Source organism: Nicotiana tabacum, chromosome 19 (assembly GCF_000715075.1).
Source record: "Nicotiana tabacum cultivar K326 chromosome 19, ASM71507v2, whole genome shotgun sequence".
Taxonomy (NCBI): domain Eukaryota; kingdom Viridiplantae; phylum Streptophyta; class Magnoliopsida; order Solanales; family Solanaceae; genus Nicotiana; species Nicotiana tabacum.
The window spans coordinates 139,649,556-139,677,441 of NC_134098.1; the positions used below are offsets into that span (position 1 = coordinate 139,649,556).

At 35.2% G+C, this 27,886-nt stretch overlaps 1 protein-coding gene across 3 annotated transcripts; it reads left to right on the plus strand.

Moving 5' to 3' along the window:
* Positions 1–240: 240 nt before the first annotated feature.
* Positions 241–15,959, plus strand: LOC107787838 (MADS-box protein JOINTLESS). Of its 3 annotated transcripts, XM_075238764.1 has the most exons (10): positions 271–378; positions 569–588; positions 949–1,146; positions 11,089–11,173; positions 12,104–12,165; positions 14,159–14,258; positions 14,352–14,393; positions 14,938–14,985; positions 15,076–15,206; positions 15,587–15,959. In XM_075238764.1, exons 3-10 carry the CDS (start codon positions 965–967, stop codon positions 15,603–15,605), a joined length of 669 nt encoding a protein of 222 aa, XP_075094865.1. In that variant the 5' UTR covers positions 271–378; positions 569–588; positions 949–964; the 3' UTR covers positions 15,606–15,959. The 3 variants fall into 3 exon arrangements, with proteins under 3 accessions (XP_075094864.1, XP_075094866.1, XP_075094865.1); XM_075238763.1 differs by lacking the exon at positions 569–588 and having other exon boundaries at positions 241–378; XM_075238765.1 differs by lacking the exons at positions 569–588; positions 14,938–14,985; positions 15,076–15,206; positions 15,587–15,959 and having other exon boundaries at positions 241–378; positions 14,352–14,613.
* The last annotated feature ends 11,927 nt before the right edge of the window (positions 15,960–27,886 follow it).

Below are 27,886 nucleotides of genomic sequence, written 5' to 3' on the forward strand. Positions count from 1 at the left end.
AAGTTACCAAAAAAAGAAAGGGACGAAGTGAAAATCAGGAAATGATTTATTATTACCGTATTACTAATAGAGGAAAGTGAAATTAGTAGCAACTCTGTTTGGCCATATATGGAATTTGGAAGGGATTTTAGCTATAAAAGGAATCTGATTGGAAACTCATTCACCCAAAGGCAAGCAAAAAGGAAAAAACCTAAGAAGAAAAGTAAAGAATAAAAAGAAAAAAGGGATGAGCTCTCTCTTTTAGTCTCTTTCTCATTTATCATCTTCATTATTCTCTCTCCATATATCATTGGTCAAAACTGTTCCTATATTGGTGTGTATTTTCAGAAGAAAAAGCTGCACTCTAACCAAAACCTTAATTATACTATCCTAGTAAAGGTAATAACTTCAAGATCCCCTCTCCAATCCCTTCTTCCTCTCTCATTTTTACTTTTCTGTAAGACAGCTTTTTAGGTTCTAAATCTCCATCATCTTTTTCTTTTTATTTCTTCTTTGAGCTCTCTTCTTCTTGTTATCTTAGTAGATCATCTTTTAAGTTCTGGATCTCCTCTTATTTTCCTTTTTTCAGCTCCCTTCTTTGAATTTCAGGTTCTTTCCCTTATCTCTTTTGTTGTTTAATTCTAGGGTTAATGGATTCTCTTTAGTTGTACTATGCTCTATTTTTTCTATAAATGGTTGGTTCACAAGTTCTTTTTTTAACTCCTTGTCCATGATAAGAGGTACAAACATTCTGAATATTTCCTTTATATTTTAATATATAAAATTTTAAAAAATATTTCTTGTGTCCAATGTAGTCAATTTTGGAGAGTGATTAGCTAGATTTTCTTATTTATAAGATCCTTTTCTCGACTTCACACTTAGCAGATTTCTACATCTTATTTATAATATATAATATACACCTACTTCTTCATCTTTGACTTTGTGCATTAATGATAATGATATGGTCAGGTGTATAGAGGTGAAAATGGTGAGACAAAAGATTCAGATCAAGAAGATTGACAACTTGACAGCAAGGCAGGTGACTTTCTCAAAGAGAAGAAGAGGGCTTTTCAAGAAAGCTCAGGAGCTCTCCACTCTTTGTGATGCTGATATTGGCCTCATCGTTTTCTCTGCTACTGGAAAACTTTTTGAATATTCAAGCTCCAGGTATAATTTCTCTTTCTTTCTCAGCTTTTTTTCAATTACTTTTGACTTGTTACGGTAGATTTTTCTGGTTCCAAGGATGAGTACTTCATCTAATTAGAATATACATAGGAATTAACAATGAACGTCTATACTTCAAACAAATGGTACTTACCAATAAACTACCTCGCCAGTACTTGGTTCGTTCACTAATTGATGAAAAGATGTTAATTTTTGGAGTTTAAAAAAGCCCATGACTTGCGTGTCAGATATCCATCTTGTCCAAGAAAATCTCTTACTTTTCTTGTCCGTCAGATTTATATATGGAGAGTTCCACTCCCTTGTGGAAAACCGTAAAAGTTAGTAGTATTAAGATTGATAATTCTATATTTGATGTTAACATATTTTGTTTTAACTCTGCTGCAATGCTTCTTTTTGTAATTAATAAGCAGTACAACTTGTGACTGGAAATATTTCCAGGTTATTAAAGTTTCTCATTACATTTGACTGTCCTACACTCTTTATCATTTTCACAAAAGAGATTGTTATCTAATTTAACGAAATTTTATGTAATAGCAATACTAACAAATTGGTTATGACTGCTTAAGAAAATGCCTGGGTTAAATATCCTTTTCTTTTTTCAGTTTTACCGTACGGTATCTTTCAGAGATTTGTACTTGAATCATCATTTTAAAATGTGATATGCATAATAATAAAGATCCATAAAATATCCTTCAAAATAATGCAAGAGGGGTCCTCAAATTTGTGAACTGAGAGAGAAAGCTGCTTCTTTAAGAACATATATGTTAATACTCATGACTATGGTAGGAGAACTAAGAAATCTAAAGTTTTATACGTCTGTATAAAATTAACACATATGATCATTTGTAGGATTTTCATTCTTTAGTAAGATGTACTATGTGAGTACAACATAAATAGTTTTGCTACTAATTATCCCAGCACGGGTAGTACTCGCTAAATTAATTTTTGTATTTCTCGGATTGATTAGACGAAACAAGGAGAACCCTGCTTGACTCGAATTAATCTTTTTTTGCTTTCAGAATTTCTTCCTTATGTTTAGTTTTGAGGGGTTGAATATTGGAATTTGGAAGTACACCTTTTGTGCAAAAGTAGCATTGTTGTCGTTAATGTATCAGATAATTAAAGATTCTTCTCTAAGATAATCTATGTGTGCACACAGTGATAGTCTTTAACATTGCATTGTCATTGTATGTACATATTGTTAGGGCATATTGTTAACCTATGAAAATCATCGAGAAATTTGAGATTGTCTCGAAGAGAAAACCCTAATCGTCTAAGTCGGTGAGAGAGAAGATACGAGAGACAATAGGGTAAATATAATCTGATCCCTTAATTAAGAATAGAGTCAACTAACTCTATTTATATGTATAAGTAATAGTGGTTAATTTGAAATTAACCGGACAAGGGCCGGGTCCCTGAATTACAAAAATGAAAGTTGGCCCAATAAGGAATAGGCCCAACACTGTAAAAGCTCAGCCAGGATTTGGGCTTAGCATTAAGGGTCTATCATCCCCCCTCAAGCTGGAGGGTGAGAGAACACCAAGCTTGCAGAGAAGTCTCTGATGAGGAACACCTGTTAAGGCCTTGGTAAGCATATCAGCTAGTTGGGCAGAAATGTGCACATGCTGAAGAGAAATCACCCTAGAAGAAAGAACACCCCTAACATAATAGTAATCCACTTCAATGTGTTTGGTATGCTCATGAAAAACTGGATTTCTGGCAATATGCACAGCAGCTTGACTATCACAAAAAATAAAAACAGGAGAAGTAATAGACAAACCCATATCAGCAAGAAGCCTAAGCAACCAAGAAACCCCAGTAACCACATGTTTCAAAGCTCTATATTCAGCTTCAGCAGAGTTTAAGAAGACAGTAAGCTGCTTCTTGGACTTCCAAGAAGCAGGAGAATCACCAAGAAGAACAAAACAGCCAGTAATAGATCTCCTAGAGATAGGGCAGATAACCCAGTCTAAATCAGAATAAGCCTTTAGGGTAAAAATCAGAAGAGCTGCTGAGTAAGATACCCTGAGCAGGATCATTTACAAGATATCTGAGAACATGTAGTGCAGCCAACATATGAGAAACTTTAGGAAACGCCAGGAACCGACTCAAATGTTGAACAGAGAAGGAGATGTCAGGCCTGGTGTGCTGCAAGAAGTTCAGCTTGCCAATCAAACTTCTGTAGGTAGAAGGATCATAAATAGGATCACCAAAGTCAATCTGAAGCTTGGTCTGGGGATCAAGAGGAGTGATGGCAGGCTTAGCATCCGGACAGTAAAATTCAGATAGAAGGTCAGTTGTATATTTGTGTTGATGGACTACATAACCATGCATTTAATAAGGTTTTAATAAAGTTTAATAAAGCTTAGTATTAAGGGTCTATCACATATACTATTAACCATACATTTAGATATAGTATATTCTAATAATTATCATGGTTAAAAGTCTAAGTGGAAGATTGGATGGATATATACTATTAACCATGGATCTTGGTTTGGATATAGTATTTATTATGGAACAATTATTTATTCAATTTTAATAAAGTTTTAAACAGATCATATATTCGTTTATGTCCTTTACTTATATAGTAGATGATTTAGTGTATAGAGTTTAGCTTATACACGGAAGATTAAATTATTGGTTCTTATAAGTATAAAGATTATGTTCACAATCTAATGATATAATTACTTCTAGGAACATAGTTTATTAAATAATCATATTATAGAGAACCGGTATTTGTGCTAGCAATTACCTTCTTTTCTTTAGGAAAATAAAATAAACCTCCTTTCGTTTCTTTGGATATTCAATAAACATGTATACATTCGTCCTTGATTTTATCTTATCCATTTCCCCTTCAGTATATATTGTGGACAATTCCATAATCGAACTTGCCGCAGACCGAACTTACATTGAGTCCACGGTTTTATGTGGTCCAAGATACTGACTTAGAAGGAACTAAAATCAAAATGTAATTGCAGCTTTCTAAGGCATATCCATAACAAAAAAGAAATAAATCGGAATAACTCATCATTAATCTAAATATATCCATAAGAGTCATATTTCTTCTCTCTACTACACCACTCTATTATGGAGTAACCGGTGTAGACAATTGAGATATAATCCTTTATTTTGATAAGTAACTAATGAACTCTGTAGATAAGGGCTAGACACCTACGATCAGATCGTAGTGATTTAATATATTCCCATGGTGCTTCTCCGTATCAAGCTTTAAAATCTTTGAATTATTCAAAGCATTCAGACTTATGGCGCATCAAACAAATATATTCATATTTTGATTAATCACTTATGAACGTCATAAATTACTCAAAATCACATCTTGCCTATTTGTTCATTAGACATCACACTCAAAATGGGTTAGTTCTAACCCATCACCAGCTCTTTTTCCTTTGGAGCAAAATTGTCTTTTAGTCATATTTCCTTTTAAATAGGATCCACAAGTTGGTAGTGCCTCTTTCTTTCAATGAACTTTAAGGTTCATCATTGACCAACTGAAATCTCATCCAGATAATTATGACTTAGACGCAAGTGCACAAATAAGTTTCACTCAATTTTGAAGAATATTTTCTCTTATAAGGTGGACTATATTATTCAATTCAGGAGAGACATTAACAATAATAAGGTCATGTATCCATGTGCCACAAGAAATAAAATATTTATCAAACTCAATAATATAAGAGTTATTCGAAAATAAACTTGATATTCATCTCTGTCTAAAAACCGGAATTAAATTCCTTATAGCAAAAAGTACATATAATACATCCTTTAAATTAGTGTCATATCACGACCAAAGAAAATATTTGACAAGCGATATGACAAACTACATGAAGTCATTGTGGAGTTGAGATATACAATATTAGATAGATCATGATAAGTCAATTAATACTGAATAATAAAATTCAGACTGCATATATATATATATATATATATATATATATATATATGGGGTGTAACATATATATATATATATGCATCTCGAATAGAAAATTTTGATGGGAAAAGAATTATTCATGCAACGTATATTATATAATGCAGGAATTAAAAATCCTAAAAGAAATAGAACCAACTCAGATGGAGAGTAAACTGTTATTTTCAGCCAACTGTATATAACCATTTAATACAAAAATTTCAAACGCCCTACGCACATATTCATGCACCTTGAATAGAAAATTTCGATGGAAAAAGAACTACCCATGCAACATATACATGTAATGCTAGATTATTCATTCTAATAAATTAAAACAGTCCAAACTCAGATGGAGAGTATACTGTTAATTTAAGTCAAGTGAACACCATAATTAATAACTCTAGTTCCATTGACCCGCCATGTATACTCAGATGGAGATTAAGTACATCAATAACTAGTATTTTACCTAGTGTGCTTGTAATAAATGTATTCGATATGGAGGAAGACCTAAAGTCGACGCGTAAATTTACACTCACTTGAAATTAATTAATAGTGGAAGATGACAGAAACATATTCATGTAATCATGGTTGCATTATAATTACAAAATTGACTCAACGTGTAAACTCAGATGGAGAGTCAATACAGGTTATCAATAACTAGTAATTATACTTAGTGAGTTCATAACAAATTCATCCGATATGGAGGAAGACCTAAATTCGACGCGTAAATTTATTATCTCACTATAAATAGATAGTGGAGGCCATAGGGGTTAATTCATATCACCACTTAATCACAACCATATATTATTTTTTGAGAATTTTTCAAAATTCGAAAAGAATGCACAAAAAACTCATCCAGACAGCTCTGAAACGCTAAAAATATGCCAATCACCACATAGCAGTGAGCATTTCACTTGGCTATTTCCGATAAGCCTATCCAATTTCAGGTCAGTCGAAGATCTTTAAAATTATTATTTCCAAAACTGCGACCAAATTTTAAAATTACCGTTTTAAGCATTTTTAAAAATTTAAAATATGAGGTGCATTCTTGTCATATATCAATTTATGTTAAATCAACATGTGCTATTATATTTCAGATTTAACATAAATAAAACCAACATAAAGAATGACTTTTCATATTCAAATCATATTTTATTCCCGCAAACCGCCAAAAAAATCCATCTATACGACCTCGAATTGACCGAAATATGATATATTTCACTGCATAACAGTGAGTATTTCTTATCAGGTCATTTTCGATGAATCCATCAAATTTCAAGTCAATCAGAGATCGTAAAATTAATGATTACCAAAACTATGACCAAATTCAGATTAATTTCTTCAGGCGAATTTATGTGATTTAAATTCTTTCCATATATCATATTGAGTTAAATCATTATGTGTGATCATGTTTCAGATTTAACACAAATAAAATCGATATATAAGGAGTAGATGTTCATATTTAAAACTCGTTTAATCCAATAATCTACTTAAAACCCTTCTAAACAACCTCAAAACGCCCAAAAATTACGTGATTCACTGCATAGCAAGGAGTGCTTATTCTCAATCTATAATATTATTATATACGTATGAGGAAAAAAGGAGGAATCAACACTTCACATTGATTAAAACACTTCACATACCTTCAAAATTACCAAAACTTTACAATTTCTAGCGAGCTACAACAGAAAAAACCAAATTATGGTAATAATTGATTTTGATCAACCGAAATATATAGAAGTCACATGAAGAATGAACACTTCACATTGATTAAAAATCCAAGATGTTGCGTCACCAGCAAGGACTTACCTTTTTAAATAAATATTTTCACATGGTAAAATTTTGGTCAAAAGTCAAAATACACTTTCAACGAAACAAGGAATTGTTTCGCTGCAGCAACCAAGAAAATAGCAAGCATATATTTTCTATCCTTTGTTTGTTGATTAAAAAAATAAACTTTTGAGAAATCCCAATAGATTACTTGATCGGGCTTTCTACGGCCTTTCCTCAGTAGCCGACCAACCAGTACCCTTCTTTTTTCTTTCTCTTTCTTTTGCTTAATTTTCCAATCAACAATCGACATTCATACATAATTTCGCATATGTATATTTTACGTTATCTATTTAGATGCAATCTGGCTCTGATACCAATTGATAGATGCAATTTGGCTCTGATACCAATTGATAAAAATAGGTATAAATATCAGAAGCAAATAGCGAGGATCACTTGCATGTAATATAAACAATATACAATCACAGATTTATTTAAACGTAAAATCGCTACTTATCTCTTGAAATGTGACCACGATCGCGAAAAGAGCCTTCAAGTATGAGCAAAACTATCCACACGATCATCCTTCAGTTCCACAGTCTTCTGTTGTATGACCCGAATAATGCCCGGATTAGCAAAATTCGTGTGGGCGAACCATAGCCTCTTTATAGAGTAAGACCTCTTTATATAGCCACAGGTTTTAGGGTTTAAAACCTTTTCCTAAACCTGTTGGGTCTTCCTTTTTCACCAAAAAATATGATTCCATTTAATTCTTAATTATTCGGACACAGGGACCGCAATATTTAATTACCGAGGCTTCCTATTATGAACTTAATTCAAAATATCCGAATTAATATTAGCATAATAAATTACGAATTATTCCACTAAAAATTCGTAACTGCACTCCTCAGTTCAATTTCGAAATTCTTCCATTAAACTTTATTTAACTCCCGATATTAAGATTCAGGTACTAATCTAATAAATTAAATTACTGATAATTTAATTCATTGATTATTTTCTTTAGACTTTCACTTAACTTATTTCATGTGACAGATACAAAATTCACCTACAGGGTTTACACATGAAAACTTATAAGCTTTCATAAAGGTGTATCATCAATCTCTAGACCGAGATATGGATTTATTCAATTAACTATTATTTCGCCAATGTATATCATCATTGTCCAATTTACCACGCATATTGACCCATAAAAGAATCTCGCCTTTTAGTAAATTAAAACAATAAATGATATACACAAATAATAATAATTATATCAAGATTAAGAGTATAATTACGTTTAGTGGCTAGAGAAATTATTTTATTAAGTCGGTATAAAATACTTATCTCTATTTGGTCCGTTCAATACATATAAAATGTAATAGCACAAGAAGTCAGAATTAAACCATTCCCATAATCAAGATAAATTATATTTAATCTTGTGCTACAATAATTCCTGATGGTTTGTCCAATTCTATCATTAGATTATGAACATGATCTTTATATTTATAAGAACCGATGATTTAATCTTCCGTGTGTAAGCTAAGCTCTATACACTAAATTATTTACTATATAAGAAAATGAGACAAACGAATATATGATCTATTTAAAACTTTATTAAAATTGAATAAACAATTGTTCCATAATAAATATTATATCTAAACCAAAATCTATGGTTAATAGTATATATCCCAACACATAGAATAATAATTAGATGTGATATAAAAAGTCCTACTTAAAGTTGTTAACAATTGAACGATCCATGCATTAAGCCGCCAAAAATGAAGCCTCAAAAGTGTCCAGGTTAAGGAGAAAAGAAAAAACAAAGATGGTAAAATACTTGAGATCTAGGCGAGGGCAACTGTTAGGCCGAGGCGGTGGGTTGACCAAGAGTTGGCTTATATGCGTTCAGAATTGGCAAAGGTGGCACTTGGTGCTAATTATATAGTCACCACTCTCCAGCAAGATAGTTAAGGGCACTTATCCCTTTCATAGTTGAGTGATAGATGAAATATTCCAAACAATTTTATATGGAATCTGTATTGCTCGGATTTTTCAGAAATATTGTTGAATATGTATCGGATCCTCCAAAGTCGGATCCTCCAAACTTATTGCATTTTTGGAGGATCAGACAAGGATGCATCAACATTTTGGAAAGTTCGCACAATAGGCGCCTCTCTCGATTACCCTCAACTACTATATATAACCTTGTGCACTAAGTGTATTTCTCTTAATTATACAAATATTCAAGTTATTATAGCGCCTTAAATGTGGGAGATGGATGATTAATTAATCCTGGATCACACGAATAGACCCTCTATGCAACATATATTAGTATATATGATCACAAGTATGTGGAAGACTAGTGTTTCGCCCTCTCGGTTAAGACAAGAATATATGAATTATGATCATTTAAGCACAATGGAAAAAAAAAAAACGGAATTCAGTAAAGCTCTTGTGATTAGAAGCTTGATATTTCCCTTAAAAAGATTAATCAAATCAGCAATAGATTCAACTGCAAATTTTAGATGTTATCAACGCTTAAAAGGGAAAATAGAAACTCAATTAACTCCGAGCTCATAAAAATTACTACAAAAACAGATAAAGCGTTCATCTTAAGATTCTCATTTTGTTAATAATCAGTGTCTTAAAAGGCAAGGGTGTGAGGTGCCCTGTTTTACAAGTATAAATAATGTAATACTGTTAAAGTTACTATGAAATATAAATTTATTACAATGTTTTAACTTTCAAAGGATTTAAAATCATAATTTCTTAAAAAATATTATCAAGCTGCATATTTTACCTCTTTAAAAGTAAATACTCAATAAATTTTATCAACACTGTAATTTAAAATATTATCCTTCATGAGAAATATAAAATTAATTTTAAAGAGTAAAATAATAAATATATGATAATTTAGTGAGACATAGAACTAAGACATGAAGATCTCTCAAGTAAGGATATAAATTTTGGTTACTTATTTTCAAAAAAAAAATTCAAATGATATTCACCGTCACGATATTCTCAATTAGTAAATATGTAATACTATGGTTTGTTATTTGAGTTATTCACATTTTTCATATTCCTATATATAAAAAGAACTTTAATCATTCATTTGTTGAAGAATTTTGAGAGTCAGCAGTGCTAATTAGTGAATTCAACACAGCATTTCATGAAATCAAGGATGAGCCCTATTTGCCTTTCGCCCAAAGATTTTTTACTATTCAACTTCATCAAACAAACTGGAGTTAGGCCAACTTTCTTTTCTGGGTATGGCCACATCCGTTGGTGCCATATTTTTCCTTACGCTGGGTGGGTTCCATGGGTGTTGCTTGGATTCGGACTGATTGTCATGTCCTTTCCTTGCGTTGACGAAGATTTTGACCTTGTTGGCCCAAAACGGTAGCATGGTGGCATAAATCTCACAGAACTAAGCATCACACATGAGTCTCAAGGTATTTTGATAGTGCCCCTCCCCGAGGCGAGTCCCAAAAATGCCTTTTAATACACTAGTTATAACAATATAGTAAACTATATGATATAACAATAATGACGTACTTCCCCCGTTTTAAAAAAGAATAACCTATATTACTACTTAGGGAATCAAATAAGGGTTTTTAATCATATTTTTTGCAAATAGTTTTTTAATATTTTGAATTTTTAACTACTGTGACTTATATTGTTTTTTATGTAATTTTTAAGTATGTAAATTTTATTTCAAAAACCTTAAAGAATCTACGTCCGAATTCAGAAATTAGTCAATTTGACCCACATAATTCGAAAAGGTTAAAAAGAGGAGTATAAAATAGGATATTGTTAATGAGTTTGTCATTGATACACAAAAGGTGCTAAATGATTTATATATTCATGTCACTGGCACACTGCTTCCCCTTTAATGGGCCTATGCTGCGCGAATCCAAATTAATCGATCCAGTAATATTGGATATTGTTTTAACTAAATTAGAGAACTTGAATATGATGTTTTAAGCTATAGAACTTTTGTTAGTTTTTTCTCATTCATTTTTCACACCATTCGTAGGTACTAGATGCTTAAATGTCTATTTTCCTTTGTGGTATATGTATTGAACACACTCCATGGTTAATAATATAAATATTGGCATAAACACTTCAATTCCCAGGTTTGTGAGAGTCGAATCTAATTGTTCATGTATATGTGATCTTCTCTACTTTTAGTAGTTGATTGTGTGTTATTGTCATATATCCTTGCACAGTATGATGCAACTGATTGAAAAGCACAAGGTTCACTCAGAAAGGGATATGGATAGTCCAGACCAACTGCAATTTTCTAACCTTCAGGTAATACCATTGTCTCTGCTACTCTGATATCATTAATTGACAATAATCTTATGTACTGAAGAATATGCCTTGCGGTTTTGGTAGGATATATTAGGGAAAATAATACATGTATTAGTTTTGATATTATTATTCCATTGTTTTCTAATGTTTTTCAACTTATATATAACTAATACTTGCATTAGTTATATACCATATTCAGTACTATTCTTATACATAGCAAACCATGACATTAGCAATACCATGTCATTAGATAGAACGTAACTGTTATTTCAAAAACTTTATAATAATCAAACCAAATAGTTAATAAGAAATTATCCCAGTATAACTAATCTCAGCATTACTAATCCTAGTATTACTATATTCGGTACTATTCTTATATACTCTTAGTGGGTGTTTGGACATAAGAATTGTAAAATTAAAAAAAAAAAGTAAAAAAGAATTTCAAGTGAAAATGATATTTGAAAGAGTTGTGTTTGGACATGAATATAATTTTGGGTTGTTTTTGAAGTTTTGTGAGTAATTTGAGTGAAAATTTTGAAAAACAGTTTTTTGGAGTTTTTCAAAATTTCGAAAAATTTCAAAATGCATTTTCAAGTGAAAATTGAAAATTTTATGAACAAACGCTGATTTTGAAAAAAAGAAAAAAAAAATTGAATAAAAGAAAAAAATTTCTTATATCCAAACGCGCTCTTAGAGTCTTGTTGATAAACTTGAGATAGAAAAGGAATACTAGAAGTTGTAGTCCCGATCTAAGCCTTTCTCGCATGAAGAGTTTCCTTTTTTTAATTAATTCATCCAACCGAGCTTCCACGCGTCGTATGTGTTGGTGTGGGGTTAATATGTGATCATGAAATGTATACAAAAGACAAGCCTTGTTGATCTTAATTTCAATCTACCTTACTAAAAAGAAGCAAATCTTTCATTTTCCAGAGCGAGAAGAAAAACTGTGGAATGCTTTGTAGGGAATTTGCGGAGAAGAACCGGGAGTTGAGGTAATTGTTAGTTTAATTTATTCCGAGTAATTCAAAATTTAATGTGTTTATTATTAAAAATGTACAATGTTTTCCGAAAAGATTATCTGATTATCGGTGGTCACACTCTTCGTTAATGAAGAGATATGTTCGGACTCTATATTTTTATTTTTATTTTATAAATTAAGCCATTAACCTCCGGCAAGGTACCTTTGGTTATGGGGGTTTGGCTTGACCCCTACCATGCCAATATATACCAAAAAAAAGTACAAAGCTAGATGGGGACATAGACCTAACCTCCAACACAAAAGAAAGGTAGAGTTACATCTATACTTATACTCTTCCATTAAAAAAGTATATACAAAGTCAACTAACAAAAAGTTAGTCTTGTCGTATCTTCTTCTAATGCTGAGAAGTTGCCATCTGTCTAGTTGAAATAATCGTTTTGCTTCTTTAGGAAGTTGATTAAAAGAGGTATAGAAAGTACTATTTTCACTTGACGAGGCTAACTTAGTCAAATAGTCGGCCACTTGATTGGCTTCCCTTAAACAATGTAGAATTTGCACATTTGCAATTTCAGTCATCTGTACAATTTCACTGTTCGGACTCTATAGAAGGTCGAGTTTATATGTTTCACTCTCTATGAATATACCCTATCTTATCACCAAGAAAATATAATCTATAAAATCCTGAGATTGTCATCTTTTAGCACTTCATCTTTTCACTCCCTTCCAGGGTCCCTTTTCTTCTCTCGCTCTAATTTCTACAAAACAATTGAAAATTTAAGAGTTCTTTTGTATTTCTATTTAAGTGCCCATTCGAAGATTCCTAAGTGATTAATTGTATTTTGGGAGTAGGATGTCATTTTGCTCTTGCACTATAGCAGTGATGGAAAACTAATATGAACAGAACACCTTCCATAGCGTGCCTTTGCATACGTTTTACATCCAAAACTCTATCTCTTCTTCTTCTTCTTCTTCTTCTTCTTCTTCTTCTTCTTCTTCTTTTTTTTTTTATATAAATTGTTGCGTTTTATTATCATTTGTTAAGAGTTCTACTAATTAGTACTTCAGTCTCAAATATTTTCCATTAGTAAGAACCATCGCCATTAGATGTACCTTACTGCTGCCAAAGTTTACCTAATTGTAGTACAATAGACCTTTCTATAATATCCCTATATAACGGCAATTCACTATAAAAGCTAAGTTTTTCTCAGAACAGATTTTTTAAGTTATATTTTACCTCTCTATAACAACTTTTTACCTATAGCAACAACCATAATTATAGCAGAACACTCGTTGTAAAATTTCTCATCTATAACAGCCATATAAAATCTTTAATATTAGTAATAGTAATTCTAAAAACATGTATACAATCTTTTCTATTGAACTAAGTTTCTATCTTGCATAAGATATAAGGTTTGAAGATTTGCACATGATATCTTTTTCATTGGACAAATTCTCAAAAAATATTTAGACAAAAGATTTAATTGTTAAGCTCTTAGATTGTCTTCAACAGAAAGCTATCAGATATCTTTTTGCTGAAAATTTGGACATGCGCCAATTCAAGCGTTATATCGCTAGTAAGAGAATGAAATCTACGAAACAAACTATAATTACAAAATTCATCCATCAATCTTGAAATTTTTTATTTTTCTAGGTAGCTTTAAAATGTATGCCTTAGGGTTTAAATCTTTATATGTTTAATTATGAATTTATTGTTAATGTGTTAGCTTTCTTCAATATTAAACTAGTGAAATATGCATATCTTTGAAATTTTAAATTTGAATAACTTTTTTTATCTTTTATATGCAACATTGAAAAAGGAAAAGTAATTGATTTTTGGATAATTTTATTTATAACTGCCAAAAACTATTTAAACATCAAATGCTATTATAGGTGTGTAACAACCATTCACTATAAAAACCAAAAATTATCAGAACAAACGAGATTGTTATAAAGAGGGTTGACTGTAATATCAAATTGCAAATGACTTATTTAAGTTATTATGCTAGGCAACTTAATGGAGAAGAGCTGCAAGGACTTGGCTTGGAGGAATTAATGAAATTGGAGAAAATAGTCGAGGGAGGAATAAGTCGTGTCATGAAAATTAAGGTCCTATAGCTACTTCCCCTCCTTTTCCACTAATGAGATTGGTCCTACAATATACGTTGATTCCATTAACTTTGGGATTTTTGTGCCTTTCAGGGTGACAAGTTTAGGAGAGAGATCAGCTCCCTTAAGAAAAAGGCAAGTCATAACTTTGAGTATTTCTCAACTTTGTCATTAGATTCTGTTAATTTCTTAATTAGGATACTTTCTTTACAAGGTAGGGGTGTAAGCTAAACTCAGGTCACAAGGCCGCTTACTTAAAGAAAAGAAGGATATTTTCTTATTTTATCATGTACTATTGAATGAAGTTTGAATTTGGTCTTTGAAAAATCAGGTTTTCGGAAAACAATTATTATTGATAGGGAAAGCTTATGTATTGAGATTATGAGGAAAAACGGAGAACCTTATATTTATTATGGTTGTTCTGATAATCTACCTTGGTTTGTCTTTGGTTTCTGGAAGACGATTTTGCTTTAAATTTCGGTAACGAAGTTTCTTTTTGAAAACAAAGATGGCTTTTTAGGTTATTCAAAGTTTTCATTTTTCTGACCTTCTAAATTTTCCTTGATGAAAGAATCTATAAGCCAAACAGTGAAATCCAATCTCAGGAATTCTATTATTCCTGAGATTTACTAGCTTAGTAACATCTTTTATCACCTTATATGTAGCTTTTGATATGCAGGAAGCTCAACTGCTAGAAGAGAATTCACAGTTGAAACAGCAATCAGAAGTAAAATCTGCATTATTATCTTCTTTTTTTTGTTTTGACTAGTTCCCTTTTCTGTGACTACTAAATCATTAAATCTCTGGCATGCAACAGGCAAGATTGAATGAAGTTGAGGGCCATAATGCAATTGAGGGAGGACATTCGGCAGACTCTATCACGACCAATCGCAGCTTAGTCAATAGTCATCACGATTACATTGACTCTGATACTAGCCTCAAGTTAGGGTATGTGAAATACTGCTCCCTCCGTTTCAATTCATTTGGCATAATTGACTCTTGACACAAAATTTAAGAAAGAGCGAAATTTTTTTAAAACTTGTGGTTTTAGACATATCATAAAATTTGTGTGGCTAAAGGACCTTTTAAACTTGTGGTATTAATCATATCATAACATTTGTGTGACTATAGAAACTTATTTTTTTAACAAAATACTCGTATAAATGCATCATTCCTTTTGGAGCGAACTAATAAGAAAATAGTGTCAAACATAATGGAACTAAAGAAGCATCTATATATATGACTTACTGAATTCCAAACGTACCCCAACTGAACACTTTTCATGTGTCATGCGTTATACTCATTTATAATTTGTTGAATGTTTGCAGCTTGCCTTTTCCTTATTGAGCTTGGTTTGAGAAGTGAAGATATATAGTTACTGAAAGAAGAAAGGGTAACTCTCTATTGATGCATCATCTAATGAAATATATAAATTGATTAGACCAGTTGACCAGACCTCGAAAAACTGTGAGATTAATCGAGGAGGGGTTAACAGTCTAATGAGAAACTAATGTTGTTTCAAGCAGATGTGGCTAGAGCTATATATAGGTACTATCGTCTATCTGTTGATATTCTATTCAATCATATGTACTATATCATCTTAATTTGCAAGGTCAAGTGATGCCTTGAATTGGCTAGTTCGTGTATATATTGTTGTATTTAGGACTTAACCATCCCTTATGGAAGCACTTTGTAATTCGATATTATTGAGCAGTATTTTAAAAGACGTTTTCGGGGTGAGGCGTACTAAAACCGTCCCGAGGTGATGGTGTGGGGCGAAAGCCTCAAGAGGCGTATGCCCAGCAATTTGGGGCGTACGTCCGTACGTTTGAGACACGTTTTTGTAGTGAGGCGTAAGTCCCAGAGACTTTTTAAAATTAAAACAAAATTTGTTAAATAAGTCCTTATAATACCCAAATTCTCAAACGTCACCTTGTAATTATTCAAAAGTTTTAAAAAGAAACTGAAATGTATCAAATTTAAAATTCAAGACCTTTTATTGATTAAAATCCTAATTTATGGTCTATCACAATTCTTTTATCTTGTTCGCTAGTTTGCTAATATCTCCCAAAACAACGAATAATTAATTTTTTTTACAAATACAAAGAGAACTTCATTCTTTTTCATAGCAGTAAGTTCAAATTTTAAATTGTAAGTTAGTCGTCCTATTTGTTCCTCCATGTAGAAAATTTTATTCTTTTCGACTCAAGTTACTTGTGTTTGTAAATAGCGTATAATAAATCATTGAAGTGTAGTTGTATGGTGCTTACAGTTTAACTGAAACTAGTGTTAGAACTCGCGCGATGCACGGATAATTTGACAGAATATTAATCTTATAAAATAATAATTTAATATATCATATTATTTTAATAAATATTAATTTTATTTTATTATTTAATATAGTGTGCAGAAATATAACAAAATCTATACAAACTCAAAGGATACACATCATATAATAACAAATAAATTATTTGTTCATATCTATTCTTATTGTCAAATTAGCAAGTATACATTTACTAATGTGACTTTTTATTAACTTGTCAATTAGTTTAATATTTTGATACTACTTCTGTTACAACTCAATTTCACTTATAGGTCGTGATGGCTCTCAACATCACTGCTAGGTAAGCCAATTAGTGAATTAAACATATATTTACTCTTTTAATAAATTCCGAGTAATTAAACTTTACTTACTTGCAAGATTTAAGAAGGATAAAAGGTCTAAATAAATAAAAACCAAAGTAATAATTTCAAACCGCAATTCTACTAGCGCGTGTGCCAAGATCTAGTGTCACAAGTGTATGAGCATCTAGTAGATTATACAAAATTTCAAGTATTGTCTCAACATAATAGACATAATACAAATACAAAGAGAGACACTAGGTGTTGCAGAACGGCTCAAGAAAGACAGCTCACCACTAGGCCTCGGGATAACAGAGATGCGCACCGGTGAGACCGTCTGATGCACTTGTCTCAGATCCTGCACAATAGTGCAGCAAGCGTAGCATGAGTACATAAATAACGTGTACCCAGTAAGTATCAAGTCTAATCTCGAAGAAGTAGTGACGAGAGATCGACCTCGACACTCACTATGGGTCAGTAATATTAAGATAAAGATTTTTAAATAAACATGGTTTATGTGAATAACAATAATTTCCTTAACAAGCAGAAATAAATAATTCTTTCATAATTTAATAATTTCCAATAAATCAATTATCTTCACAAGCTGCAATAAAATGTCAAAGCATCGTGTAATTGTTATTATTAAGCACGATTTATGCCGAGGTCGTACGGTCCAATCCAGAGTGACGTGTACACTATCGAGGGACGTGCGACACGATCCATAGATACATCTATCTACTGCCAAGGCATTGGGCCAGCTCCACAAGAAGAGAAGGATATTTTATAAGCATTTGACTTAAACATTATTAATGATTTATATCCACGGTAATACAAATTTTATTAACTACCTTTCAAAATTTCCTTAACAAGTTCTAATATAATTTAGGCATTTTAATTTAACAATTATAGTGCAAAATTCCAAGTAGTTCATGAATTGGGTCCTAAAACTACCCGAACAATAGCATAATAGTAGCTACGCACGAACTCTCGTTATCTCGTACGTACATAGCCCCTACAATTAGAAATAAATATTTATTTACAACACCTATGGGGTAAATTCCCTCTTACAAGGTTAGACAAGAGACTTACCTCGTATCAAAACTCACTTCCCGATCACAATTTCGCGTTAACTCCTCAATTTGGTACCGAAAAATCCGAAACTACCCAAATGTTATATAATTTAATCAATACATGCTCAATAATTCGAAATTAAATTATTAGATTAATTAACCAACCCAAATTGGTAAAATTTTTAAAATTCATCCCGGGCCCACGTGCCCGAATTTCGGAAATTTTCGGAGAAATCGTCACCTATAGCCTTAAGAACTCAAATATACAATTTGCATCACATTCCATAACCATTTTCGTGGTTAAAATCTCATTTTTATCAAAACCTAGATTTTTTTTAATCTAAACCCTTGATTTTCACAATTTACATGTTAAAATCTACCCATAATCTATGTATTTAACTCACAATAAGTAGAATTAACATACCACAAAGTTGCTAGGTGAATACCCCTCTCGAGAAGCTCCAAAATCGCTCAAGAATGGAGAAAATGGGTCAAAAGTACTCAAACCCCGACTTAAATGAAGGTTCTGCCTTCTGTGATTTACGCATCTGCGACTCAACCATCGCATCTGCGGCTCCGCATATGCGGAAAAGACCTCGCAGATGTGGTCCTTTCCCTAGCCGACTCCTTCGCTTCTACGACCAGCGGCTCGCTTTTACGGTGCGTGCGTCGCACCTGCGACCTCCGTTCTCTTCTACGCTGCCTTCCTTGCACCTGCGCCTTTGCAGGTGCGGTCCATTTCCCTGTTTTTGTGGTCACTGGCAACCCCCCTCTTGGCTGCTTCTGCTGCTCGTGGCTTGCTTCTGCGAGCTCGCACCTACGGCTGTCCCTGTGTAGGTGCGGTTACACCAGAAGCTGGGAGCTTCAGTTGTTGCTCCCAAGTTCCAACTTGGTCTGAGCCTCGTCCGATTAACACCCGAGGCCCCCGGGGCCCCACCCGAATATACCAACAAGTTTGAAATCATAAAACGGACTCGGTCGAACCCTCAGCACGCGTCAAACAACATCAAAACTAAGAATCATACCCCAAACCAAATTGATTCAACTTAAAATTTTCAAATTATTCAAACTTACTCCGAACGTGCCGAAACGTACTTAAACTACTCGGAATAACACTTAATTTTGCGTGCAAGTCTTAAATTATCATACGGAACTACTCCCGGGCTCGGAATTCCATACAGCCCTCAATTACTCCAAAACCTACTCCAAACCAAATTTAAAGAACCTTAAAACCTTCAAATAGCTAACTTTCACTATTAAGGGCTGAAACACTCCCGGGTTGTCCAAAACCTGATTTGAACATACGTCCAAGTCCAAAATTATCATACAAACCTATTGGAACCGTCAAATCCCGATTCTGGGGTCGTTTTCTCAAATTTAGCCTTTTTAAAGCCAACTAAGGAACCGAGTGTTTCGATTTCAACCGGACCCCTTTAAATTCCTGAACTAACCATCCCCGCAAGTCATAAAATAGTAACCATTCAAATTATTGTTATTTACATAAATCATGTTTATTTAAATATTTCTATTTTAAATATTATTGACCCATAGTGAGTGTCAAAGTCGACCTCTCGTCACTACTTCTTCGAGATTAGACTTGATACTTATTGGGTACACGTTGTTTACGTACTCATGCTACGCTTGCTGCACTTTTTGTGCAGGATCAGAGACAGGAACCTTAGGTGGTCCTACCGGTGAGCGCCAACGCTATCCCGAGGCCTAGTGGTGAGCTACTTCTCCTGAGCCGTTCTGTAACACCTAGTGTCTCCCTTTGTATTTGTTTTCTGTCTATTTTGTGTTCAGACATTATTTTGGATTTCTTTTGTATAACCTACTAGATGCTTATATACTTGTGACGCCAGTTCTTGGCACACACACTAGTAAAATTGTGATTTGAATTATTTTCTTGATTTTTATTTAATTATAACCTTTTATATTTTCCTTAAATCTTGCAAGTAAGAAGAGTTTAATTACTCAGAAATTTATGAAAAAAGGAAATATATGTTTAATTCACTAGTTGGCTTACCTAGCTGTGATGTTGGGCGCCATCATGACTTTTAGGTGAAATTGGATCGTGACAATATGGTATCAGAGTAGTAGATCATGGGCCGTATGCTGCGGTTCATAGACACTATGACTCAGGCCGGCTTATTTCCGGTAGACCCAGCCACATCTCAGGCAGGAGGGGGAGCACAGACCCCTATCGCACAGGCTCATGGTCAGGCAGTTATTGTATATCAGACCCAGGGTGCACTACCCGTGGGTGGAGCCCAGCCAATGGCAGCAGCTACACCTGAGCCCAGACCAGTTGCGGCCGGCGAGCCGCAAAATCTATTGGACATATGGACCAGGATACATCCTCCTGTCTTTGGGGGTGAGCGACATGAGGATCCCCAAGACTTCGTTGATCGGTGCAGGGACAGACCGCATAACATAAGGATATTGGAGTCCCATGAGGTAGACTTTGCTACCTTTCAGCTGGAGGGCAGGGCCGGTAGGTTGTGGCAGTCCTATCTTCTGGGCAGGCCAGCAGATGCTCCACCCATGACTTGGGACAGGTTCACCCATATTTTTCTAGATAGGTATATTCCACCTTCCTAGAGGGAAGAGTTGCGGTTTCAGTTTGAGCAGCTCCAGCAGGGTCAGATGTCAGTGACCGATTATGAGGTGAGGTTCTCTGAGTTATCTCGCCATGCACTTATGATACTCCCTACTGATGCGGAGAGAGTACGAAGATTTGTTGTTGGCTTGCACTCTAGCATTCAGGACACTATGTCCCGAGAGGTTGAGATGGGGACTTCTTATGAGCTGGTTGTGGAGATAGCCCAGATGATTGAGGGTGTACTTCAGCGTAGTCGAGAGCAGGTTATGAGAGATAAGCGGTTTAGATATTCTGGAGAGTTTAGAGGTGCCCGTATGGGGGTAGAGGTCAGTTCGTGAGAGGGCAGTCCAGCATGACCCCATATCCAGCACCACCGCCTCCTCGGGATGCTCCTGTGCGACCTTATTTCAGTGTTATGCCAGAGAGTTCTTATCGCCCACCAGCTATTCAAGGTTCTTCCAGTGGGCATTCAGGTCATCAGGGACAGACTTTAGGTCAGAAACCCATCGTACTGAGGGGTTGTTTCAAGTGCGGGGATTTTAGTCACTTGCGGAGATTCTGCCCCAGGCTTCAGGGTAGGCCAGTGCAGCAGGGTCAGCAATCTATGATTACAATACCAATTGCTCTACCAGCCGTTCGGCCGCCCAGAGGAGGATGGCAGGTGGGTAGGGGTCGTCCTAGAGGTGGAGTCTAGCTAGGTAGAGCTCCAGCTCGGTTCTATGATTTTCTGGCCAGGCTAGATACAAAGGCCTCATATGCCGTGATCACATGTATTAATTTTGTTTTCAGCAAAGATGCCTCTGTATTATTTGATCCAGGGTCTACATATTCCTATGTGTCATCTCTATTTGCTAATTTCCTGGGTATTTCTCGTGAGTCCTTGTGTACTCATGTTTATGTGTCTACTCTTGTGGGCGATTCTGTTATTGTGGATCGGATCAACCGGTCTTGCATTGTTACATTCTGTGGTTATGAAACTAGAGCAGATCTTCTGCTGCTTGAGATGACCGACTTCGAGATCATCCTGGGCATGGACTGGTTATCTCCACATCATTCTATCCTAGATTTCCATGCCAAGACTGTTACTTTGGCGATTCCAGCATTGCCTAGGTTAGAGTGGAAAGGTTCGTCTGTCAGCGCATCTAATCAGGTTATTTCCTTTCTAAAGACTCGACGCATGGTCGAGAAGGGTTGTTTGGCTTATCTAGCCTATGTTCGGGACACTACTGCAAAGACTCCGATTGATTAAGTGCATGTAGTCTGGGAGTTCTCCGATGTATTTCCTTCAGATTTTCCAGGCATGCCACCGGATGGTGATATTGATTTTTGTATTGACTTGGCTCCAGATACCCAGCCTATATCTATCCCACCATATCGCATGGCTCCGAAAGAAATGAAGGAGTTGAAAGAACAACTTGAGGAGTTACTAGCCAAATGGTTCGTCAGGCCGAGTGTGTCGCCTTGGGGTGCACCGGTATTATTTGTGAAGAAGAAGGATGGAACTATGCGGATGTGTATTGATTATCGCCAATTGAACAAAGTTACCATTAAGAACAAGTACCCATTACCATGTATTGATGATCTATTTAACTAGTTGTATGGTGCTAGGGTGTTCTCTAAGATCGACTTGAGGTCGGGGTACCATCAATTGAAGATTCGATATTTGGATATTTCGAAGACTGGTTTTCGGATTAGGTATGGTCATTATGAGTTTCTCGTGATGTCCTTCGGTTTGACTAACGCCCCGGCGGCATTTATGGATTTGATGAACAAGTTGTTCATGCCATATATTGACTCGTTTGTCATTGTCTTCATTGATGACATTTTGATCTACTCACGCAGTAAGGAAGAGCATGAGCAGCATATGAGAGTGGTGGTTCAGACCTTGCAGGAACAAAAGCTATATGGTAAGTTCTCCAAGTGTGAGTTTTGGCTAAATTTTTTAGCATTTTTGGGGCATATTGTATCGGGCAAAGGTATTAAAAAAGATCGAGGCAGTTCAGAATTGGCATCGTCCCACTTCGGTGACTGAGATAAGGAGTTTCCTAGGGTTAGCGGGTTATTATCATCGGTTCATGGAGGGTTTTTTTCCATCTATTGCAGCACCTTTGACCAAATTAACCCAGAAGGGTGTTCCGTTCCGATGGTCCGGTGATTGTGAGGTGAGCTTTCATAAGCTCAAGACAACATTGACTACAACACTTTTGTTAGTGTTGCCTTTCGGTTCAGGGATGTATACAGTGTATTGCGACGCTTCACGCATCTGCTTGGGTTGAGTATTGATGCAGGAGGGGCGAGTTATTGCATATGCTTTACGACAGTTAAAGCCTCACGAGAAGAATTATTTGGTGCATGATTTGGAGTTAGCTGCGATTGTTCACGCTCTTAAGATTTGGAGGTATTATCTTTATGGGGTGCCCTGTGAGGTTTACATGGATCATCGCAGTTTGCAACATCTGTTCAAGCAGAGGGATCTAAATTTGAGGCAGCGCAGATGGTTTGAGTTACTAAAAGATTATGATATTACTATTCTTTATCATCCGGGCAAAGCAAATGTAGTTGCAGACGCCTTGAGTAGAAAGGCGGAGAGTATGGGTAGTTTGGCCTTCATATCAGTAGAAGAGAGGCCATTGGCTTTGGACATTCAGTCCTTGACTAACAGACTTGTAAGGTTGGATATTTCAGAGCCCAGACGAGTTCTTGCATGTGTTGTTACCCAATATTCAATGTTTGACCGGATCAAGGCTCGCCAGTTTGATGATCCACACTTGTTGATTCTTCTATAAACGGTACTACGGGGTGGTGCCAAGGAAGTTACTATTGGCAAAGATGGTGTTTTGCGACTCCAGGATCGTCTATGTGTTCCTAATGTGGATGGGCCGAGGGAAAAGATCCTAGAGGAAGCACACAGTTCTCGGTATTCTATTCATCCAGATGCTACGAAGATGTATTGTGACCTGAGGCAGCACTATTGGTGGCGGCAGATTAAGAAGGACATAGTTGCATATGTAGCTAGGTGCCTAAATTGCCAACAAGTTAAATATGAGCACTAGAGGCCAGGTGGCCTACTTCAGCATATGACTATACCAGAGTGAAAATGGGAATGCATTACAATGCACTTTGTAGTTGGGTTGCCGCGGACCTTGCGGAAGTTTGATGCAGTTTGGGTCATTGTCGACAGGTTGACCAAGTCGGCACACTTCATTCCGGTTGTGACTACGTATACTTTAGAGAGGTTGGCCCAGATTTATATTCAGGAGATAGTTCGGTTGCACGGTGTGCCAATTTCTATCATATTAGATATAGGCCCTCAGTTTACTTCACATTTCTGGAGAGCAGTACAGAGTGAATTGGGGACCCATGTAGAGCTCAACACAACCTTTCATCCGCAGACCGACGGGCAGTCGGAGCGGACAATTCAGATTTTGAAGGATATGCTCAGGGCATGTGTGATTGACTTCGGAGGTCAGTGGGATCGTTTCTTGCCTTTGTCCGAGTTTGCTTATAATAATAGTTACCAATCCAGCATTGAGATGGCTCCATTTGAGGCTTTATATGGTCGGCGTTGTCGTTCGCCCATCGTATGATTTGAGCCCGACGAGGCTAAGTTATATGGTACCAATTTGATGAAAGATGCCTTAGAAAAGGTAAAGTTAATTCAGGAGTGACTTTGTACAATACAGTCCAGACAGAAGAGTTACGCGGATCAGAAAGCGTGTGATTTATCATTTATAGTGGGTGAGAAAGTCCTTTTGAAGGTTTCACCGATGAAGGGAATCATGAGATTCAGGAAGAAGGGCAAGTTGAGCCCAAGGTTTATAGGCCCATTTGAGGTATTGAGGCGAGTTGGGGAGGTTGATTACGAGCTTGCTTTGCCTCCCAGTCTATCGGGAGTTCATCCAGTCTTCCATGTATTTATGCTCCGGAAGTATCATGCCGACCTGTCATATGTGTTAGACTTCAGCACAGTTCAACTACATAAGAGCTTGGATTATGAAGAGAAACTAGTTGCCATTGTAGATAGACAGGTTTGCCAGTTGAGGTCCAAGAAGATTTCTGCAGTAAAAGACCAGTGGAGGGGCCAACCAGTTGGGGAAGCGACTTGAGAGGCCGAGGAGGACATGCAGAACAGATATCCACATTTATTCAGCACTCCGGGTATAATTCTAAATTTGTTCGAGGACGAACGTTTGTTTAAGAGTTGGAGAATGTAATGACCCAACCGATCGTTTTGCCTTCTAGAACCCCGTTACCCTAAATAAGACTCCATGTATGTGCCTTTACTGTTATTTGACTTGCGGAGATGGTTAGTTCGGGATTTGGAAGGGTTCGGGTTGAAATCAGAACACTTAGTTCATTAGTTTGGCTTTAAAAGGCTAAGGTTGACTTCGGTCAACATTTTTAGAAAATGACCCCGGAATCGAGATTTGACAGTTCCAATAGGTTCGTATGATGATTTTGGACTTGGGCGTATGCTCGAATTGGGTTTTGGACAAATCGGGAGCGCTTCAGCGCTTAATAGTGAAAGCTAGCTATTTGAAGGTTTTAAGGTTCTTTAAATTTGGTTTGGAGTAGGTTTTGGAGTAATCGAGGTCCGTTTGAAATTCTGAGTCTGGGAATAGTTCCGTATGGTGATTTAAGACTTGCACGCAAAATTTGATGTCATTCCGAGTAGTTTAAGTATGTTTCGGCGCATTTGGAGTAAGTTTGAAGAATTTAAAAATTTTAAGTTGAATCAATTTGGTTTGAGGTATGATTCTTAGTTTTGATATTGTTTTATACGTTCCGAGGGTTCGAGCGAGTCCGTTTTATGATTTCAAACTTGTTGGTATGTTCGGATGGGGCCCTGAGGGCCTTGGGAGTTAATCGGACGAGGCTCGGACCAAGTTTGGACTTAGAAGCAGCAGCTGAAGCTTCCAGCTTCTGCTGCAATCGCACATGCGCTTGGCCAGCCGCAGGTTCGAGCCACGAGTCGCAGGTGCGAAGAAGAGGGGGGTCAATGGGCACCACAGAAGCGAGCCAGGAACCGCACCTGCGAAGGCGCAAGTGCGAAGGGAAGGACCGCAGAAGCGAGGAAGGGCGTAGATGCAGACGATTGGGCACACCTGCGGATGCGCAAAAGCGGCTCCTTGTCCGCAGGTGCGGAGCCAGGCCAAGTGGGGGAATCTCGCACATGCGAGGAAATTTCCGCAGTTGCGAAAATCGCAGAAGGCAGAACCTTCATTTAAGTCCGGAGTTGCGTATTTTTAGCCTATTTTCTTCATGTTTTGGGCAATTGTAGAGCTCTTTAAGAGATGATTTTAACTAGCAACTTGAAGGTAAGTTAATTCTACCCATATTAAGTTAAATACTTAGATTATGGGTAGATTATAATGTAAATTGTGGAAATCATGGGTTTAGATAAAAAACCTAGGTTTTGATAAAAATGAGATTTTAACCACGAAAATGGTTATGAAATGAGATGAAAATTGTATATTTGAGTTCTTGAGATTATGGGTAACGATTTCCTCCAAAATTTTTTGAAATCCGGGCACGTGAGCCCTGGGTGAATTTTAGGAATTTTATCAATTTGGGTTGGGTAATTGATCTAATACTCTAAATTCGAATTGTTAAGCATGTATTAATTATTTTATATAATATTTGGCTAGTTTCGGATTTTTTGGCACTGAATTGAGGCTGTAACGCAACGTTTTGATCGAGAAGTAAACTCTGAGACAAGGTAAGTCTCTTGTCTAACCCTGTAAGAGGGAATTTACCCCATTGGTAATTTAAATTAATAATTATTGCTAATTATGGGGGCTACGTACGCACGGAGTGGCGAGTGTCCGTGTGTAGCTACTAATTATGCTATGTCCGGATAGTTAAGGACTCAAATCATGAATTACTTGTAATAATTGCATCCTTTATTTAATTAATGTACTGAAATTATATTGAAAATTGTTAGAGGAAATAGTAAAAAGACCGAAATTTCACATAATTGAAGTTTTGTGCAAATTACTTGACTGTTAATAGAAATTGTACATCCTTATGTGTTAGCCTTATAATAACTTCTCATTCGGCATAAATCATGCTCAATAATAACAATTACACAATACCTTGACATCCTATTATAGATTGTGAAGATAAATGATTAATTGAAAATGATTGAATTTGAAATAATTATTTATTCTCGTTTGTTAAGAAGATTATCGTTATTCACATAAACCATGTCTATTTACATATTTCTATTTTAATATTATTGACCCATAGTGAGTGTCAAAGTCGATCTCTCGCCACTACTTCTTCGAGATTAAACTTAATATTTACTGGGTACACGTTGTTTACGTGCTCATGCTACGCTTGTTGTACTTTTTGTACAGGATCTGAGATAGGAACCTTAGGCGGTCCTACCGGTGCATACCCACGCTATCCCGAGGCCTAGTGGTGAACTGCTTTTCCTGAGCCGTTCCGCAGCACCTAGTGTCTCCCTTTGTTTTTGTTTTCTGTCTATTTTGTGTTCAGATAGTATTTTGGATTTCCTTTGTATAACCTACTAGATGCTCATATACTTGTGATACCAGTATTCTCACACACACTAGTAGAATTGTGATATGAATTATTTTCTTGATTTTTATTCAATCAGAACCTTTTATATCTTCCTTAAATCTTGCAAATAAGAAGAGTTTAATTACTCAAAAATTTATGAAAAGAGGAAATATATGTTTAATTCACTAGTTGGCTTGCCTAGTTATGATGTTGGGTGCCATCACGACCTATAGGTGAAATTGGGTCGTGACAAGTCTTACTTAAGGGAACGGGGTTCTAGATGGCAAAACGACCGGTTGGGTCGTTACAACTTCTCTTTTAATATAACATAGATATATATTTTCTTACTCTTGAAATTTTAATTTAACTGATGTTATATTGTTCAAAATTCTTCATCTGTCTAAATATATTGATAATATTTTTGAGTGTTTTTTATTTATCTTTTATTTTTTAATATCATAAAATTATCTTTATCCCCCTCCTTTAATACATTCTTTTCTAATGTAATATTTGATTAGTTTTCTCGTTTTGTAGTTTACTGAAAATTTAAATAATGTAATATATTTTTACTAAATTATAATTTTGAATTCATCAAAAGTATAAAGAGATAAGCATTTTATTATTTTTATAAAAATCTAACAATATTATAATAATTATTAATTTGTGTTATATATATATATATATATATATATATATATATATATATATATATATATATATATATATATATATATATATAATATACTCATCTTATATATAATATCCTAATAGTATTTTTATATTTATCATAATGAAATTATGAGTTCTAT

Excerpts from the sequence above, each read along its gene's own strand:
- LOC107787838 (XM_075238763.1), top strand. The coding sequence starts at position 965 with ATGGTGAGACAAAAGATTCAGATCAAGAAGATTGACAACTTGACAGCA. Across the intron at positions 12,166-14,158 it reads GAGAAGAACCGGGAGTTGAG|GCAACTTAATGGAGAAGAGC; the intron begins GTAATTGTTAGT and ends TTATTATGCTAG. Across the intron at positions 14,986-15,075 it reads AGTTGAAACAGCAATCAGAA|GCAAGATTGAATGAAGTTGA; the intron begins GTAAAATCTGCA and ends GGCATGCAACAG.